The 21681-nt window shown below is 36.1% G+C and overlaps 2 protein-coding genes across 2 annotated transcripts; one reads left to right on the top strand and one right to left on the bottom strand.

Annotated features, from left to right (window-relative positions):
- The first annotated feature begins 2396 nt into the window (after positions 1–2396).
- LOC133818735 (uncharacterized) lies at positions 2397–4555 on the top strand. Its single transcript, XM_062251771.1, has 2 exons — positions 2397–3294; positions 3357–4555. Exons 1-2 carry the CDS (start codon positions 2397–2399, stop codon positions 4553–4555), a joined length of 2097 nt encoding a protein of 698 aa, XP_062107755.1.
- Positions 4556–8563: 4008 nt separating this feature from the next.
- Positions 8564–9277, bottom strand: LOC133814946 (uncharacterized). Its single transcript, XM_062247848.1, has 2 exons — positions 8888–9277; positions 8564–8782 (listed from the first exon to the last, which is right to left on the bottom strand). The coding sequence occupies exons 1-2, from the start codon at positions 9248–9250 to the stop codon at positions 8579–8581; spliced, it is 567 nt and encodes a 188-aa protein (XP_062103832.1). The 5' UTR covers positions 9251–9277; the 3' UTR covers positions 8564–8578.
- Positions 9278–21681: the final 12404 nt, after the last annotated feature.

The raw sequence follows: 21681 nt of genomic DNA, 5'->3' as shown, positions 1-21681 counted from the left end.
ACATTACTTAAATTTAATGCAACTTTAGATAACTGATTACCAAGTAATATATAAAACTAAAATAATGATAATAGATTACTCTGTAGGCGTCTATGTTTAATTTCTAGGTAACCGATTACTATACAAATTGAAACTAAAAAAAATTATAACTTATGTGTGGTGATTACCAAACTTACCATACAATTTAGGTAAACTGTTTCCATGAAATATAAAGCTAAAGAAAATGATAACAGCTTACTCTTAGCATATAGATTTAGTTTATGGATAATCCGTTATCTATATTGCTATAAATATGAGTAGTCGGTTACCAGGCAATATAAGAAACAATAACAAGTTACTCTAGTATATGTTTTTAACTTATGGTTAATCAGTTATGTATGTTATGAATGTGTTGTAAACATTTAAAAAATAGTTTTTATTTAATTAATTAAAAATTTGACAATTAAATATAAAACAGTGTTTGGTAACTCTATTTTAATTTATTATTTTTTTAAAATTTTAATTAAAATTTATTGAATTTTTTCACTTTCAAATTTTTTTAAAACCATTTTTTCGACTTTTCGTTTTTTTTCTTCTTCTATTCTTCAAATCAGCACCTCATTTTATATTGTTAAACAAAATATAAAAATAAAAATTATCAAACACATTTATTATTTTTTGTTTGTAAAAACAAAAAACAAATATAGGTGTTGTTTGGTAACACTTAAAAAATAATTTTTTATTTAATTAACTAAAAAAATTGATAATTAAATATAAAATAGTGTTTGGTAACTCTATTTTTATTTATAATTTATAAAATTTTTAATTAAGATTCATTACATTTTGAAAATAGAATTTTTTCACTTTTAATTTTTTTTAAACCATTTTTGACTTTTCATTTTTTTTATTTTCTTCTTCAAATCAATACCTCATTTTATATTATTAAACAAAAAATAAAAATAAAAATTATCAAAAGCATTTATTATTTTTTGTTTTTAAAAACAAAAAACAAAAATAGTTACCAAACATGTTTTTATTTTTTAAAAATAAAGAAACAAAAATAAATATAATATTTCCATTTTTGTATTTAAAAAATTCAAAAACAAAAATTTTACCAAATACAACCATATAGTTATCAAATATATTTTCATTTTTTAAAAATAAAGAAACAAAAAAAAAAAATTATTTTCGTGTTTAAAATATTCAAAAATAAAATTTTTAGCAAACTCAACTGAATTTTTTTGAGAGTCAGTTTGCAAACTGACCATAATGAAAACTTTTATTAGCAAAATAATTTTTGAAATATTTTTATTAGCAAAATGACCACCTTTTAAACTTAACTTAATAATTAATTTAATAAATATAATTAACATTAAATTAATTTTTCTTTATCATTTAAAGAAAAAAAAAGGGAGTAAACCCTAGGGAAAAAGACCGTGACCTCTCTTGAAGGTCTTCCTCTCCACATTTTCTAAAGTTTTCTTCATCTTCATTGAGTTCTTCTCTTCATTTCCATTACAATACTCAAGTCTTTCTTCTTCAATGATATTCATATTCACATTTGACTTAAGAAAATCAAGAAACCATTAAAGAAGAAGTGAAAATTCCATCCAAGAATTGTAAAGGTTAGTAATTGACTATAATCTCACGTTTAACGATTGAGTATTTGTTATTTACAATTATATAACAACATGAAGCATAAATTTAGGTTTTTCTAAGAAAAAAAATAAAAATCTGGTGTGAAAATAACCTCAGTTCGAGGTTGAAGACGACCTGTAATATGCGACCATATGCGACCAAAGGCGACCCTTTGGTTGCACATGGTCGCTTAGTGTAAATGGAAAACTATACTATGCGACCATGTGCGACCATGTAGGTCGCACATGGTCGCTTAGTGTAAATGGAAAACTATACTATGCGACCATGTGCGACCATGTAGGTCGCACATGGTCGCTCAATGTAATTGAAAAACTATACTAAACGACCATATGCGACCTTAGTGTAATTTTCAGATTCACACATGTGGTATTCTTATTTTACACTTGTTAATTTGAATATTTAACTTTATGATAGGTATGGATCACATCTTTATATGCATGGACTATAATGGTGAGTGGAAGATTACAAGTAATCGTATTTGGGAATGGTTTGGTACTGGTTGCAACAAGGGATTTGTGGTTGACCGGAGTATCAAGTTTCATCAACTAGTGAATAAAGTCTATGAAAAAGTAGGTGTTGATCGAAATTTATATGAAATTGAAATAACTCATAAGGTGGCTGGTGAAACATTCAACAAGATGGCACCAAGTAAGATTTGTGGTGATTCTGATGTAGAGGATCTGTTGAAGGAGTTGTACAAAGCTAAAGAAGTGATTCCTCTGTATGTGTGCGTCAAAAAGAATAATGATAAAGGAAAGATGAAGCTTGTAAATGATGGTGATGGTAATGGATTCACTGGTGATGATGTTGAATTTCGTTGTGATGATGGTGTTTTTGATAATGGAAGCTTTTACGATAACTATTTTGGGTGTCATGTAATAGATCAATTTCCAAATGATCCAAGCTATGTCCCGAGTGAAGATATAGCGCAGAGTGGTGAAGATATCATTGGTTCCAATCCCACACCAGATGATATAGTACATGAGGGAGGTAACAATGTACTCGAGGAATGTGAGAAAGTAGTTCAAGAAAATAATGATGTAATTGGGAATGACAATATAGTCGGGGGAGGTCAGATTATCCCTTATCAACATTTTGATACGTTTATGGGAAATTTTGCACAATTTAATAGAGAAGCAAGTCAAAATAGTGGCAGACATGATGGATCTGATTTAAAAGCGGGTCAACACTTTGAGAGTAAGGATGGTTTGAGTTATTATCTTAGCATCATCGCCATTAATGGGAGATTTGAAATGCGAACAACCAAATCAACCAAGTCTGTAAAGGAGGTTCGTTGTATTAGTGAAGATTGCTCATGGAGAGTCCGTGCTACAAAGATGAAAGATTCACATTTCTTTGTCATTCGACAGTACTATAGTCTTCACAGTTGCTCATTAATGAACCGAAATGCCAATCATAGACAAGCATCCAGTCGTGTTATTGGTTCTCGTGTACAGGGACACTTTAAGAATAGTAAAGACCCACTCAACCCAAGAAGCCTCGCAGGATTCATGCGTGAGGAAATGAAAGTTCAAGTCAGTTATTGGAAAGCTTGGAAAGGAAAACAGTGGGCTCAAAATTTGATTAGAGGAATGGCCAAAGAAAATTTTGCCTTGCTCCCTTTGTATTGTCACATGTTGAAGCGGGCAAATCCAGGTACAGTTACCCACATTGAACTTGATTCAGAAAATAAGTTCAAGTACTTTTTTATGCTTTAGGTGTGGCCATAAGAGGGTTCACTTACATGAGGAAAGTAATTGGTATTGATGCGGCTTGGATCAAAACTAAGCATAAGGATGTGTTATTAGTAGCAACTACACAAGATAGTGAATATCATACTTACCCCATTGCATGGGGTTTGGTTGACAGTGAGAATAACGCTTCATGGACATGGTTCTTAGAGAAGTTGAAGGAGTTGATACCTGGTAGCTCAGACTTATGTTTTATTTCTGATAGACATCAAAGTATCAAACATGCAGTTCGTCATGTTTATGTTATGGCTTCTCATGGGGCATGTTATTGGCATGTAAAACAGAATATAAAACACCGTTTCAAAAGTGCTGCAGGGACTAAATTGTATAAGAAAGCTGCAATAGCGTACCGTATCGAAGAGTTTAATAAACACTTCGACCAACTTCGCAAAATATATCCACGTGTCGCTAAGTATCTTGAGAATGATGTCAAGTTCAGAAAGTGGTCTAGAGCACATTTTGGTGGTAATCGATATGAAGTCATGACCACTAACATAGTTGAGTCAGTGAACAATTTGATGCGAAAGGCAAGAGAGTACCCTATTATTGCTATGACCGATTTTATCATAAGCACGATGGGACAATGGTTCCTTGAACGTCGACGGGAAGCATATGCAGTGACAACTCCATTGACACCGAGGAGGGAAGAAATAATACGTAAAAGATGGGATGAAGTCGGTTCATTGATAACTCTCCAGTTAAACGAGAATGAGTACAATGTGATGTGTGGAGAACTCGATTCAATAGTAAATTTAAGGTCAAAGAGTTGCACGTGCAAAGTTTTCGATATTGATAACCTTCCATGTATCCATGCAATAGCAGCAGCAGGAAAGGCACAACCCCAAAATACTGGGGAACTCATATATTCTATGTGGTCAAAATACTACACGTCAGAATATTGGTTATTAGCATATGCTGAAACTATTTATCCTGTTCCTCCAAACTCACAATGGACCGACATTCCTGAAGATGTTATTGCAGTACAAGTGATAGCACCTCCTGAAGACAAGACTAAAGGAAGACCAAAAATCAATCGCATACCTTCCCAAGGTGAAGTCCCTAAGAAAAAATATAATTGTGGAGCATGTGGACAATCAGGATATAATTCAAAAAAATTTCCTAGTCGACAAGTGCCATCAGATGTTAGAAGCACAACTCATGTGTGATTTATTATTATTTAGTTCTCTAAATACTATATTTAATGTTTCTTGTATTTGATCTATGCAAACTTGATTCAGATCTATCTATCAAATTTATGCTAATTAAAGTGCTTAATGTGGATCTTGAGAAAGCTTGTGCGACCTTAGTGTATTTCAAAGTGTATCATAATATTGGTTTATACGACCTGTGCGACCATGTGCGACCATGGTGTATTTCAGAGTATATCCTAATATTGGTCTATGTGACCATGTACGACCCTATGCGACCATAGTTGATTAATTAATTTTTTGATAATTAATTACAATATATAAGTGATGACATCATTTATATACATTATATAAGTTTGATTAACAATTTAATTACATTATCTAAGTGTGTCAATATATAATTAGATTATGTGACCATGTGCGATCCTGTGCGACCATATTATATAATTATTTGTAATCATCTAAGTACATTATGTAAGTGAGTCAATCATTTAATTACAATATATAATTATATTATATAAGTGCTTTCACCATTAAAGTACATTATATAAGTCTTTGTAACTATTTAATTACATCATTGAATTACAATATAAAAGTATAAGACCATTTAATTACTATGTTATAAGTGATTTTATCTATGAATTTCATTTAATTAGTACAAATTCAAGGTCTTCTTTAAAATGGTGGAAAAACCCCAAAAAATCATGATGGTCGCTTAGTGCAAATTCAATGTCTTTTGTGGTCACTTAGTGCAAATTCAAGGTCTTCTGAACTCCGAAAGACCATAATGGTCGCTTAGTGAAAATTCAAGGTCTTTTATGGTCGCATAGTGCAAATTCAATGTCTTTTGAACTCCAAAAGACCATGATGGTCACTTAGTGAAAATTCAAGGTCTTTTATGGTCGCATAGTGCAAATTCAATGTCTTTTGAACTCCAAAAGACCATGATGGTCGCTTAGTGCAAATTCAAGGTCTTTTATGGTCGCATAGTGTAAATTTAAGGTCTTTTATGATTGCTAAGTGCAAATTCAAGGTCTTCTTTAAAATTGGTGGAAGAACCCCAAAAGACCATGATGGTCGCTTAGTGCAAATTCAAGGTCTTTTATGGTCGCATAGTGTAAATTTAAGGTCTTTTATGATTGCTAAGTGCAAATTCAAGGTCTTCTTTAAAATTGGTGGAAGAACCCCAAAAGACCATGCTGGTCGCTTAGTGCAAATTCAAGGTCTTTTATGGTCGCATAGTGTAAATTTAAGGTCTTTTAGGGTCGCTAAGTGCAAATTCAAGGTCTTCTTTAAAATTGGTGGAAGAACCCCAAAAGACCATGATGGTCGCTTAGTGAAAATTCAAGGTCTTTTATGGTCACATAGTGCAAATTCAATGTCTTTTGAACTCCAAAAGACCATGATGGTCGCTTAGTGCAAATTCAAGGTCTTTTATGGTCGCATAGTGTAAATTTAAGGTCTTTTATGATTGCTTAGTGCAAATTCAAGGTCTTCTTTAAAATTGGTGGAAGAACCCCAAAAGACCATGATGGTCGCTTAGTGCAAATTCAAGGTCTTTTACGGTCGCATAGTGCAAATTCAAGGTCTTTTATGGTTGTAATGCAAATTTAAGGTCTTTTATGATTGCTAAGTGCAAATTCAAGGTCTTCTTTAAAATTGGTGGAAGAACCCCAAAAGACCATGATGGTCGCTTAGTGCAAATTCAAGGTCTTTTATGGTCGCATAGTGCAAATTCAATGTCTTTTGAACTCCAAAAGACCATGATGGTCGCTTAGTGCAAATTCAAGGTCTTTTGAACTCCAAAAGACCATGATGGCTGCTTAGTGCAAATTCAAGGTCTTTTATGGTCGCATAGTGCAAATTCAGAACCCAAAAGACCATGATGGCCGTATATACTATATTAAGGTATTTTAAAGTCATTTTTCCCACAAAAAGTATAAAAAATTAGAAACTATGTATATCTAGCTAGCTAAGGATCCGCACTACCCACATATAATTGAACTGCATATGCCTGTCTGAATGTATCTATGTTGTTGTCGTTGAGCACCAATGTAGTTGACTTGTCGCACTTATCGGCAATGTGCATTTCCATTGTCTTAAGCATGAATATACCACAATCTCCGCTATAAAGATAAATTTAACTACGTTAGTACCAAATTTACAAGTTTGGATTTAAAAAAGAATATATAAAATAAAACTTACGTTCTCTTGTTAAGAGGAACAGTATCTGCAGGGGCTACTTTTATATTCATGTGACGATTGCACTAATGACATAAGTTTTCAAAATGGCCACTGCCTTGAAGTAAAAAAGGAAAATATTCTGCAAGTGGTTGCACAGATTTTTTCATGGCCTCTATAGAGATCCAGTGACTTGGAATTGAGTCATAAATCCATATCGTCCAGTTACGGATGTCAATTACCACTAACATCCAGTGTTGTTCACCGTCATTCCAAGGCACATAGAAGTAATTGACGTCCGACCAAACTCTCGCCCTAACTGGTCTGATTCCATCAACAAACAACATTAGCTCTGGAGTTTTTTTACATACATTACTATTTTCCTGTCGAGACGTGTGGTATAGTGCACGCACATGTTGTCCAAACTCATCAGTCAATATGCATATATCTTTTGGAAAGATATTATGAAATTTATCCATTCTTTTTCTAAATAAATAGGTAATTTCATCGACATGCTGCCAAAAAAACATTTATTAATTATTAATTATGATGGGAATATAATTAGTATTATATAATTATTATGATATATTTGAATGATAAAGCTTACCTCACTATCAATATATCGTTGCTTTGCCAACAATATCTCAAAAAATCTTCTGTCATGTGACATCTGGCCACAACGAATATAACTTGTACCACCTGTATCGCCATTGTACCACCTAAAGAATGCTTGCACATCATCTTTAATAGGTTGCCTAAAAGGGTCGAAAATAGGAGGTTCTAACTTAGAGTATCGACGTTTCCTCGGCCACGGTGTGAATGGTGATTTCAAGGTTGGGGCCCGTTTTCTTAACCTCAACGGTCGACCATCTCGAACGATTTGTTCTACCTCGTTACCAGGCTCTTCATTAGTAATTCCTTCATAAATAATTGATGGCGGTGTCTCATAGGAATTTGCAGACATATGAGACTGTGTGGTGACTTCGTTTTCTGCAGATTGTGTAGGAAAACTAGATGATGTATTATCAACAATCTTCTCTCCTACAGGCGTGGAGGCTTGGCCACCCTCCATGTTCCTTTCTCCTATAGGTGTTACAAATCCATCTCCAAAAAAGTGTGCATAAGATGGTGAATCCTACAACCATGAAGTTACAAGGCATATTATTATAAATAAAAATATAGATGACAATAAAAATATCTATATTAAAGTTATTGCAAATAAAATTTACTTGTTGGTTATCTTTTGTAGTCTTTTCTCCTCCAGCTCCAGAAAGTTGTGCTGCTATAGGTCGAAAGATATCAATCAAAACATCAAATCTTTCTAATAGTGTCTCATGCCTCACTCTATTCAAGTAAGCATGGTCGACGATGGTTGTCATTATTGCGTCGTGCCTTTCTTTATTTACACGTTCAATCTCCTCATATCTTGCATTGTGCAACTTTTCTTGGTCAGCTATCAAACGCTTCACTGATTCCAATAACTCACTATGAGCATCATAAGAAGAGGGAGGCTATGAAGATGGATGCAAGTATGATATTTGACGAATTGGAGTGATTTGGGAAGGCTCCACATTCGAAGATGGAGGCTCCACACCTGAAGATGGAGGCTCCAAACCCGAAGATGGAGGCTCCACATTCGAGGATGGAGGCTCCACATGTGGCGCAGAACACTGTGGATCACGTAGAATGACATCACCCACTAAAAATGAAGAAATCTGATCAATTACGTTATCTTCATTGTCCTCGTAGCAACCAAGCCTTTCATAAAAAAGTTCTGCCTTCTCCTTTGAAGTTGGAGCTAATGTAGGTCGCAAAAAAAACTAATACACAAAGAAAATAAACTAACATAAGTTGCCTTGATCATATTTTTTTTATACAAGACAATAAATAATTTTGTATGTGGATAAATACCTCAACATCATTTTCTATTACTTCTGATATTCTTGTAACTGTGAGTTTATGCTTATCATTTATTTTCCAACCAAGCCATCGAGGAATATGGTTTCCTGGGATTCTTTGTCCTACCATGTCGCCCAACTTTGGCATTGCTTCACAAATCCATATCTATAAGAGACAAAAGAATAATTAAAATCATATCACAAAATGTAATAAAAAATATCCAAAAATAAATAAACTTAATAAAAATATAATCATAATAAAAAAATTTACCAGAAATATCCAAGGACAACTAAAGAAGTTCCACTTAATCTCCTTCTCAGTGGGATTATTCTTCATATCTTTTTTCGTGATTTGCTCTATTAGTTTCTCATATGCCAGCTTCCCCCAACAATATTTGTCAAATATATCTAGCCTGTCCACTAGTTGTAGCCATTTAAGATCTACTATCGAACCAGGACTTGGCATTATTAGAAATGCGCTGAGCAAATAGATAAAGCACAACTTCACTCTGTCCTTAGTCCTACATTCTTTCGATATGCTATCTAGAGCATTAGCTATGTCCTCTATTTTAATAGACATCTTGTCATTGAAGTACTTTTTCTTTAAATTGTTCTCAGAAGAAACAACATTCATTTATTCAGGTGTTGGTCCGCCACTAGTGTACAACCCAGATACTATTGCAAACTCTTGGAGAGAAAACCTCATAGGTTTTCCATTAATCAAAAACCATAACTCATGCCTCTTTTGGCAATCTACCATCCTCAAAACTATCTGGTTTGCTAAGGTGCCAGGGAAAGAGCCTCGAGTGTCGAGGTCCAACAAACGACCCAACTGGGTGTAATGTTTAAAAACGACCTTGTCAGAATTTGAAAGCCAATCTTTTATTTGGTCTATTACACTCAGCGGAGATCTGATGGTAACTTTAGATTTTGCAACTGTATTAGTAGTAATGACACGGGGTATACAAGGAAGCTCTGTCGTTAATACAGTTCTGGGCATCTACAATAATAATTTGCCAAATGAATAAAAATATATAAATAATAAGAATATAAATATAAAAACTATAACATGAATTACAAATTTAACTAAACAACCCAAATTTATTAACTAAGCGACTTTATGCGACCAAAAATTTAACTAAAAGACCTTGTGCGACCCACATGGTCGCACAATATATTTCATATATTTTGCAAATCATGTGCGACCATGTGGGTCGCATATGTGCAACCCTATGTGACTATGTGCGACCCTAAGCAACTATATAGTGCGACTATGTGCGACCCTATGCGACCCACATGGTCGCACATGATTTGCAAAATATATGGAATATACTGTGTGACTCTGTGCGACCATGTGCGACCCACATGGTCGCACATGGTCGCATAGGGTCGCACAGAGTCACACAGTATATTCCATATATTTTGCAAATTATGTGCGACCATGTGGGTCGCATAGGGTTGCACATAGTCGCACTATATAGTCGCATAGGGTCGCACATAGTCGCACATTTCATAACTTCATTTTTTTTTTAATTTTCAAGTATTGAATAATGAAAATTTCGAAATGCAAAGTGTAAAATTGATTGTTGCATTTTATCTATTTTTTTCTTTCATTTCTATATGATAAAGATAACATTCAAACACTAATTTTCATGTAGAAAAAAAATAAAAAATCATAATACTTACTTGTTCACATTCGTTTGATGGTGTGGGAATTGTAGTTAATACATCATTGGTTGATTCCATTACAATTGTAGAAGAATAATTATTGCAAATAAGAGAATGAAGAACAAAATCCCAAAAATATATTAATGGAGAATGAAGAAGAATAAAAAGAAGATAAGAATTTTTTTAATCTTACTACAAATAGGGGAAGGGGGGGATTGGTCGTTGATGAAGAAGACAAGAAGAAGAAGAAGGAAAAGAGAAAGATATTTGTGGCTGGTCTTTTTGGTCTTAACAGAGGAAGAAATAAATGGAGTGGAGGGCTAGTCTTTTTAGTCTTAGCTATGGAAGAAAGCAAAGGGAGAGGAGAAGAGAAGGGTATCGTGACAGAGAAAGACTTGGGCTGGTCTTTTTGGTCTTAGCAATGGAAGAAAGCAAATAATGGAGAGGAGAAGAGAAGGGTACGTGACTTAGGGACTTTTGGAGATGGCTGGTCATTTTGGTCTTAACAAGAATAGAAGAAAGCAAATGGGAATGGTGAGGAGAAGAGAACACTCTATCATGAGTTTAGAGATTTTAGGGTTTGTTGTTAATGTGAATTTTTTAAATTAATTAAGTGCCATTTCATTAATTTTTAATAAATTAAATAAATTAAAAATAAAAATAAAATGAAATGTTATTTTGCAAATTTCAATTTGTTAGATGGTCATTTTGACAAATTCCTCTTTTTGGATGCGGTGGTAACCTATTGCCAACTTCAAATAGCTTCAACAAAAAAGGTAAGAATTGTAAACCCATGTGATTCCAATGTGATACCATTGTGATTGTAATCGGTTACTCTAAAAATTATATAAACATGCGGAAAAAGAATATCATTCTGCCATAAGTGTACGTTGTAGTACGAATATATCATAACATGCATAATTTCTTAAACCGTTTTTAATGGAGGTGACAAATGTGTTAGTATAACAATATATATCGATAACATGCATAATTTCTTAAACCCATTGTTCCACGCATATATCGATAGCATGACAATATATTAGTAATCAAATTATTATGTATAACATCATATATCTTCATAGTTTAAAAAGGCAATTAAATATGTACCTATTTATATTCTTGTCAAACTCTTCCTTTGCTGAAATAATTATCAACAATTAATGTTTTTACGAATGTGGAGCCCGCTCTCGAATTCGTTTGATCATTTAGAGGTATTGGAACGCGTGCAAATCGATACAATTAGTTTAATATATTTATATATATATATATAAATATAGTAGGTACAAGTAATATGTAATTTATAAAATTTATTAATTATTTTTATTAAATTTATATTAATGTTATATAAGTTTTTAAATTAATATCTTATTTTAATTAAATAATTTATTTATTTTTATTTAAATTTATGTTTGTTCTAGTTTTTAAATTTGGGAGTGACAAGAAGAAATTATATATTATATATTTAATGTAATATTAAATATTATACGTGGATTTTAAATTTAAGTTTCTTGCTAGTTTTTTTTTTAAAAATAATTTGTTGCTAATTCATAGTAGATTATATTATATGTTTAATATGATATTTGTGGGTTAATCCTCCTAAAGTTTAACTGCACCAAACTAACCTTGGCTGGAACTAGAGTCAAGATTTACTTTCTTGTAAAAGCTATGTTTATAAATAGCTTATTTTTTTTTTCTGTTTTGGAGATAAGGAAAAACAGTATATGGAAGAGAGAGTTTGGAGAGAGAGAATTACAATAAGAAAAGAGTGAATCCTAGAGTGAGAATCAGTGAAACGGAGAGATAGTGAGAAGTTCTTTGAGACTAAGAACTTGGGTTCTCTGCAGGAAGAACTGAGATTGTTCTTGAGGGGCTGCTGTGTTTTTTCTAGGCTCTTTTCTACCATTGTAAAGTGTACAAACTCAAGATTGATATAGTGGATTGGAGATGATGATGCTCAGCTGGATGTACGGCCTAAGATCGAATTGATCTTAGGACCAGAACCAGGATAAATTCTCTTGCCTCATTTCTTTTTACTTTTCTTTGATTATTGCTGGTTTCTTACTAATCTGTTTGCTGATTTACGTCATCGTCAGTTTGATCTGGGCATGTGCCAGATGAGTCTGTGGTCGAATAATTCCTAAAAATCAGAGCAAATTCCTACAAAATCAGAGCCAGGTTCGTGATCCGCGAGAAAGGACCAAGATTCGACAGAATTCAACCCAGATTCATCCAAGATTGATCAAATTCAAAGATGGGTACTACAGCAAGGTTCGAACTTGAGAAGTTCGATGGAACCGGAGATTTCGGGCTGTGGAGAGAAAGCTTGAAAGGGATTCTTGTTCATCAGAAAGTTGCTAAAGCTCTCAAACCCAGAGATGAACTTTCAGAGACGCTGAAGAAAGAAGAGATTGAAGATATGGAGGAGTTAGCTTATTACACCATTATAATGCACCTTTCCAATACAGTGAGGAGAAAGGTTCAAAGCTTAAAGACAGCAAGGGAGTTGTGGAACAAACTCGAAGAGATCTACATGAAGCCTTCGTTAACTAACAAAATAAATCTGCTAGAATCTTTATATGGCTTTAAAATGATTGCAAATCTGTCTTTAGATGATAATCTTGATGCGTTTAATCAAATTATTATTGGTTTAGCTAATCTGAAATATTTTGTAGATGAAGAAAGTCAAGCTGTCATCTTACTTCGATCTCTACCAGCGGCTTATCAAGAACTCAAGGCAGTGATCAAGTATGGAAGGGACACACTCACACTTGATGATGTTCTTGGAGCACTTAAATCAAAGGAACAAGAACTGAACAAAGAATATGACAAGCTGAAAGATGAAGCACTCATGGCAAGAGGGAAAGAGCAAGCAAGAGGAAGAGATCCAGTTCGAAGGGATCATTCCAGAGGGCATAATAGATCTAAATCTAGATCAAAGTCAAGAGGGAAATATCACAAAGACAGAAAGTGTTATTTCTGTGGTAAAATTGGTCACATAAAGAGGTTCTGCAATGAGTTTAGAAACAAACTCAAGGAAGACAGAGAAAAGAAGCAAAACTCAGTGTCTATTGCAGAGGAGGCAGACCAATGTTCATCCGATGGTGATATGTTTATGGTGTCGAATCAAAGAATCACAAAAGAGTGGATTCTTGATTCGGGTTGCACATTTCATATGTGCCCAACTCTTGAAAATTTTATTGATTATCGAAAGGTTGATTGTGGAACTGTGCTAATGGGTAATGATAATGCTTGCAGGGTCATTGGCATAGGGAAAGTGGCGATCAAGCACTTTGATGGAACTATTCGAACGTTAAACAATGTCAGACACATTCCTGAACTAAGGAGAAATCTAGTGTCTCTTGGTGCCTTGGAAGATGAAGGTTTCAGTTACAAATCCATTAATGGTCAGATGAAGATTTCAAAGGGGTCTCTCACTGTGATGAAGGGAGAAAAGAAAAATGGATTGTACTTACTGCAAGGCGAAACCATCATGTCTTCAGAAGCAAGTATTGTAACACATCAGGAAGTGCAGATGCAACTGTGGCACCACAGGATGGGACATATGAGTGAACAGGGCATTAAGGAGTTAAACAAGCAAGGCTTATTGGGAAAGTTCAAAACAGGCTCACTTCCATTCTGTGAGACATGTATTTTGGGAAAGCACCACAGATTGAAGTTCTCTATAGCTATACATAATTCAAGAAGGCCTTTGGAATATGTACATGCAGATTTGTGGGGGTCTCACAAGGTTGGAACTCATTCAGGTAAACATTATTTTTTTATCAATAATAGATGATTATAGTAGATATGTTTGGGTATATCTGCTTAAAACTAAAAATGAATGTTTGCCTAAATTTAAAGAATGGAAAATTGAGGTGGAAAATCAATATGATAGAAAATTGAAAGTGTTGAGAACTGATAATGGCCTTGAATTTATTAATGCTGAATTTAATATGTTATGTTCTGAATTTGGCATTGTTAGACATAGAACTATTAAGCACACACCCCAACAAAATGGAGTTGTTGAAAGGATGAATAGAACTTTATTAAATAAAGTTAGGTGCTTGTTAATTAGTTCCGGTTTGGAAAAGAGTTTTTGGGGGGAAGCTTTAGTTATTGCATGTTATTTGGTAAATAGGAGTCCTAATAGGGTACTGAACTTGAAAACACCCTATGAAATGTTGTTAGGAAAAGCACCAAGCCTTAGTCACTTAAAAGTATTTGGTTGCACTGCTTATGCTCATAAAAGGGAAGATAAACTTAATCCTAGAGCTATAAAATGTATTTTTCTTGGCTATCCTACTGGTGTAAAAGGTTACAAATTATGTACTTTTGAAAATGGAAGACCAAAAATTGTTATATCTAGAGATGTGATTTTCAATGAACATGAATTTGTGCACTTGAAAGCCGAGAAAGGTATGTTTTCTGAATGTGCAGGAAGCAGCAAAGATGAGAAAGAATTGACTGAATTTTATATAGAGCTTGGAAGGCCAACATCAACAAATGAAAAGACTCCTGCAGAAATTGATGAAAATAATGCAGAAGAACCAGCCCAAGAACCTGAAATTGAGGTGGAACGTCTTGATGTTCGTCAGGTGGACCAGACAGAACTGGAAGACTATCAGTTGGCACGGGATAGAACAAGACGAGAGATAAAGCCACCCAGAAGATACGCTGAAGCTGATCTTATAGCGTATGCACTAGCATCAGTTTCACCTGAAGAGATACCAGATCCAACTACCTATGACGAAGCTGTATCGAGCAAATATGGGAAGAAATGGTTGGATGCTATGAATGAGGAGATGGACTCATTGAGGAAGAACAGTACGTGGATAGTGGTTCCAAGACCTCAAGGGCAAAAGGTAGTATCATGCAAGTGGATTTTCAGAATCAAGGAAGGCATGGTAGAAGGGGAACCACCAAGATACAAAGCGAGATTAGTAGCAAAAGGATTTACACAAGTTGAGGGGATAGACTACACAGACATATTCTCACCTGTGGTGAAGTACAAAACCATTAGAATGATGCTGGCAGTTGCAGCACATAAAGATCTTGAAGTGGAACAATTAGATGTCAAGACAGCGTTCTTAAATGGCGTCTTAGATGAAGAAATCTACATGGAGCAACCACCTGGTTTTCAGGTGGAAAACAGTAAAACAGAACTGGTGTGTTTGCTCAAGAGATCGTTGTATGGTTTAAAGCAGTCACCAAGGCAGTGGAATAAGAGGTTCAACTTGTTTGCTCAAGAAATTGGCTTTGTGAGATCAAAATTTGATTCTTGTTTGTATTACAAGGATTTGGAAACAGCAGGTACGGTATTCTTGTTGCTGTACGTTGATGATATGATGATCATAGGCAGAGATAAGACCAAGATCAAGTTCATCAAGGATAAACTCAAGAGTGAGTTTGAAATGAAAGACCTTGGACCCGTGAAGAAGATTTTAGGCATTGAAGTACTTAGAAACAAAAAGGAAGGAAAGTTGGTTCTCACTCAAAGAAGCTACATCGAAAAAGTGATGAAGAAATTCAGTTTGGAAAATTCTAAAGCTACTGCAATACCATTGGCTGGACACTTCAAGTTGTCAAATGAGCAATGTCCTAAAACTGAGTTTGAAAGAAGGGAAATGGAAAAAGTTCCTTATGCAGTGGCTGTAGGATGTTTGACGTACATTATGGTAAGCACAAGACCTGATATTGCACATTCTTTAAGTGTTTTGAGCAGGTATATGTCCAACCCAGGTCCGGAGCATTGGGATGCTTTAAAATGGCTTATGAGGTACTTGAAGGGAACATCTAAGTATGGCCTAATATATCAAAGAGATCCAGGAAAAGTTGTTCTGAATGGTTATGTAGATGCTGATTATGCATCTAATAAGGACAACAGGAGGTCTACAACAGCTTATGTATTTGTCCTGAACAAAAGTTGTATAAGCTGGAAGTCACAACAACAACAAGTGGTAGCTTTGTCTACAACTGAGTCAGAGTTTATGGCTACTACAGAGGCGTTTAAAGAAGCAATCTGGATTCAAGGTATTCTCCAAGAGTTAAAACTTTTGAAAGGAAAAGGAACAATCTACTCGGACAGCCAGTCATCAATTCATTTATGCAAAAATCCAGTTTACCATGAGAAGAGTAAACACATTGATATTCGGCTTTATTGGATAAGAGAGAAGATTGAAGAAAGGGTACTTGAGTTGGAGAAAGTTCACACAAGTGAGAATCCAGCAGATATGGGAACTAAGGTTCTTACTTTCAGTAAGTTGAAACATTGTCTCAACTTACTGAACATTGGAAGTTGCTGAAATATGAGGAGTATATCATCATCTTCTGAGATCAATCTTGGAGAGGGTCTGTTTAATCTTTAGAGGATGAAGGTGGAATTTGTGGGTTAATCCTCCTAAAGTTTAACTGCACCAAACTAACCTTGGCTGGAACTAGAGTCAAGATTTACTTTCTTGTAAAAGCTATGTTTATAAATAGCTTATTTTTTTTTTTCTGTTTTGGAGATAAGGAAAAACAGTATACGGAAGAGAGAGTTTGGAGAGAGAGAATTACAATAAGAAAAGAGTGAATCCTAGAGTGAGAAGCAGTGAAACAGAGAGATAGTGAGAAGTTCTTTGAGACTAAGAACTTGGGTTCTCTGCAGGAAGAACTGAGATTGTTCTTGAGGGGCTGCTGTGTTTTTTCTAGGCTCTTTTCTACCATTGTAAAGTGTACAAACTCAAGATTGATATAGTGGATTGGAGATGATGATGCTCAGCTGGATGTACGGCCTAAGATCGAATTGATCTTAGGACCAGAACCAGGATAAATTCTCTTGCCTCATTTCTTTTTACTTTTCTTTGATTATTGCTGGTTTCTTACTAATCTGTTTGCTGATTTACGTCATCGTCAGTTTGATCTGGGCGTGTGCCAGATGAGTCTGTGGTCGAATAATTCCTAAAAATCAGAGCAAATTCCTACAATATTATTCTAATAAGTGAGTTTAAGTTTAATTAAATTTTATTTAAGTTGTAAAACATATGATTTTATTATTTTTAAATAATTATCATTCTAAAATATCTCAAAAATATCATATTTTAATTGGTTTAATTATTTATTATTTTTAAATAATTATCATTGTAAAATATCTTATTTCAATTTTTTTAATTATTTATTTTATTTTATTTAATTTTAAGTATTTACAAACTACCGTTAAATATAAGAATATTCTGTTAAATATAAGAATATTCTGTTAAAATTAACATTAAAAAAATAAAAAATTGTTAAACAAAAAATTTCCGTTATCTACACACTTATTATATAGAAGAGATATATATAAGTATATACAAGTATCCCTCTTTGTATTGAGCCCTCAAAGTCATTAAAGCACATAACATTAGCTATTGGGTTATTTTTAATAACTTAATGTGTGGGCTAATAAATTAAGACAATTATATTTGAGTTAATATTATAAGTTCGGCGAACTAATTGATAAAATTAAAAGAGCCCAATTAAACATCTTACATGATATGGGCTTTGTAATGTGTAGTGCCCAATAGTAAACCTAATTAGGGTTAATGAGATTCTAATTAGATTACTATATAACGAATACTACAGGATTTGGTCCCCAAGGCTAATCTCTCATCACCTCTCCTCCTCTATTCCCATCAATTGAGTGAGACTCATAGAGAGAAAAGATTAGTCTGTCTGTTACACCCAGATTTCGAGACAAGAGGTTATGACCTCGAAAACTTGACTCGTCAAGTATGAGCTCGAAATGTATAAAAACATTGTATGGTCCAGTTGTAAAATCTCTGACGTAAAACAACGACCTCGAAGATGTGTAACCTCGGGATGCTTTCTGAGTTCGAAACGACATGACGTCAGGATACATCCATTATTGATTGTCTTCGAATGAAATAGTCCGAGCTTGGGAAGTGCAGGCTCGAGTATGATAGCTTCGATAGTGTCAATCTACTTCGAGCATGTCCTGAAGTAGGGTGGCGAGCTCGTAGCAGTGCCATAAGTCTTGACAGCCACAGGGTCGATCACTGATCTCAAAGACCCGATGATTCATCTGGGATAGCTCGATACGTATGAGCATATTTATTGTTGTATAATCCCAACATTTAAGGGATATTATTTAGTTTGTTATCCGTCCTCGATTCTTATGGGACGTTTCCATATATGTAGGAGATATTGCATTTAATGTCATTATTAAAATTGATATACAGAATATCTTCATGAGAGATGTGGGAATGAACTCTGTAACCTCCCCTATAAATAGAGGAGGAATGACCACTTGTAAGGGATCGATTTCTTTTGGCTGGAGAATAATTTCTGAGTAATTCATCTCTGAAGAATTTCCAGAAATCTTTAAGCCTTAATAACACAGACTCGTGGACTAGGCAGAGTTAACTGCTGAACCACGTAAAAACCCATTTGCTTTTCTTTTTTATTCATTCGCTCCATAGTTACGTTGTTTAATTGCTCTACGATTTAAGTTGACGAAAAACGGCGTCAACAATTTGCATCAACAGTTTGGTGCTTTCATTGAGAGCATTAAGTAGTACGTACGTGAGTCTATTCAGTCGAAGAAGCCTCCCTGAATCAACTATGGCCGCGAATGATCCCAATATTCTTGAGGAAGAAATCTTAGAGGAAGTTGACTGCCCCCGATGCCTTGGGAAGCAGCCGATGATGAATTCAGACCCAGATGAGAGGAGTGGGTCCTCTGATTCTTGAGGACCACCTGCACCATCGGCCCCCAGAGACAACGAGGACATGTACTACAACCCTGAGCGATATGTCCCTATTGTGGAGCTTGAAAACTGTCAACTGCGAAAGCAGTTGGCGGAGGCCAAGAAACGTAACAAGGAGCTGGCCAGATTGGCTGCTGAGGCGCAGGTAGCTCAGCCCCCGCCTCCGCCTGAGGCACAAGCTCAACCTCCACGAGATGTTCATGTTCCACCACGCAGGCCTCGTGGGCGACCTCGCAAAAATGCTGCCACACAAAGAACGGAGCAACCTCCACCACCTGCAGAACAACCTGCTCCCTCAAGGCCCTGGAGAAGTACCCGGGCTGGGGCTCCTGCCAACTCAACTACTGAGGTACTGGCTGAGATTGAGAATAACTGTGCCCCCGCGGAGGCTCGAACCCAAAATCTCGGTAACACGCAGAACGTTCTTGAACCAGCACAGGAAAACTCGGGACCTTCTAGGCCTCGTAATTGATGGCAATCACCATTACCCATAAGGCATCCACTATCGCTGATAAGGTATCCCTCACCAACTCGGAGAAACACCCAACCGACTCAGGGTGATAGGGAAAGGCGAGTTAGGCGAAAACATGGGAATGGGGAGACTGCTAGGGAGCATAGAGGTACCCAACCCACAAGAAGCCGAATGTCTCGGTCTCACACTATTGAGATGAGACAACCAGAAAAGAACCCATCTCGAAACAACCGTGCGACGAGCCATATCAGTGAAGGCATAGGAGATACTAGATCGGTTAGTATGTATGACTAGGGATGCAGAAATACTGGGAATCGAAGGGATCACCCAAATTTACAGGAACACCTAAACCAGAATCAGGGTAATGATAACCCCTCGAACCCAGACTTGAGGGATCACCTTAATGGACGCAAAAATCCTATGCGGAGGTGCGAAGCTGGAATTGTGATCAACGATAACCAGTTTCAAGTCAGACCCCCCGTGGACCCAGTCCAAGAAAGGATCGAACAACTAGAAAGAGCGTTCAGGCTCTTACAAAATGAACGAGGTCGGGATCGGGACGAAGAGTTCGACGAGGAACTCGAACCCTTCGCCCCCCTATATCTCCAACACCTCGTTTCCTCAAGGATTCCGAATTCCTCATGTCCCATCATTTGATGGGAATTCCGATCCATACAGTCACTTGAGTACGTTCAATACAATTATGAGAGCGAGTAACGTGGGCTACGAGCTCAGATGCATGCTGTTTCCAGCCTCGCTCACAGGACCAGCAAAAAACTGGTTTGAAAAATATAAGAGGCATTCAATTGCTTCTTGGGATCAATTATCCAGAGATTTTAAGAAGCAATTCAGGGCCATGATTGGAATAAGGCCTGAGGCATCTGCCTTGACCAATGTCTGACAACAGCTGAATGAAACATTGAAAAGTTACCTTACGAAATTCAATTTGGAAGTCGCCCGAGCTTGTGACGTAGATGACAGCGATCATCTGATGGCTGTCCGAGCTGGGGTAATGCTTGGAAGCCCTCTCAGGGAAGATATGCAAAGGAAACCCGTGAGGTCCTTAACCGAGTTCAATCGACGAGCTCAGAGGTTTGTTAATGTAGAAGAGGCGAGGTCAGCGTTGAATATGGCCTCTCAGCCCGTAACTACAACAACAAACGTAAACTCTGTCTCGACCTTGGCAGACCCTACGACCTCAAAACACCCTGAGGATAACCCTTCTAAAAGAAAGAAGAATGAAGGGAATAATCCCAAGGCAGAAGGGGGAAAGAAGAAGAAAGGGGGAAAGATATTTCTCAGTGTACAAAGTGTATACTGAGCTGAATGAGTCTCGGGAAAATATCTACCTGGCTAATGAAAACCAGGTCCCTTTCAGGCGTCCGGACCCCATGAGGAACCAGAAAGTAAAGAGAGATTCTAGTAAATACTAGAGATTCTATAGAGATATCGGACACACAATCGATGAATGCAGGCAACTAAAAGACGAGATTGAAGGCCTGATCTCGAGAGGATATTTCAGGCAATATGTAAGAAACCAAAATCCCAATAAGGCTTCTACCAGTCAGAGGGCAGCTGCACCAATGCCTGCCCAAAACAATAACTCTCGAGCAAGGGAAGACGAGAGACCCCCTCCGATTGATGGAGAAGATGTTGTAACCATCTCGGGGGGACCTCATTTCGCAGGATTGGGCAGAAACGCCCAAAAAAGATACGTGAATGAGTTGAAAACTGGTGACGGGTCCCCTTCCGAACCCAAACCCAGGGCTCCGAAACACCAGAGGGTTGAATCTCAACCTATAACTTTTACTGAGGATGACGCATCTCATGTGCAGTTTCCTCACAATGACTCGCTGGTCATCACTTTTCAGTTCATGAATAAGAGGGTTCATCGAGTCCTGGTTGATAACGGGAGCTCAGTGAATATCCTCTATAAGGCTACCTTAGAAAAGATGGGACTTGCGCTTTGTGACCTAAAGGCCTGTGCAACGACATTCTATGACTTTTCAGGAGAAGGGATTGCCTGTATGGGATCTATTGAACTCCCTGTAACCTTGGGAGACTACCCAGTCTCGGCAACCAAGATAATAGAATTCGTTGTAGTAGATCTACCATCGGCCTACAACGTACTGCTTGGGAGACCTGCCCTAGTTGGGTTGGGGGCAGTTTTGTCTGTAAGAC

Source organism: Humulus lupulus, chromosome 1, assembly GCF_963169125.1.
Source record: "Humulus lupulus chromosome 1, drHumLupu1.1, whole genome shotgun sequence".
Taxonomy (NCBI): domain Eukaryota; kingdom Viridiplantae; phylum Streptophyta; class Magnoliopsida; order Rosales; family Cannabaceae; genus Humulus; species Humulus lupulus.
The sequence above is the reverse complement of the archived record's forward strand: the minus strand, read 5'-3'. Positions and strand labels throughout refer to the sequence as shown.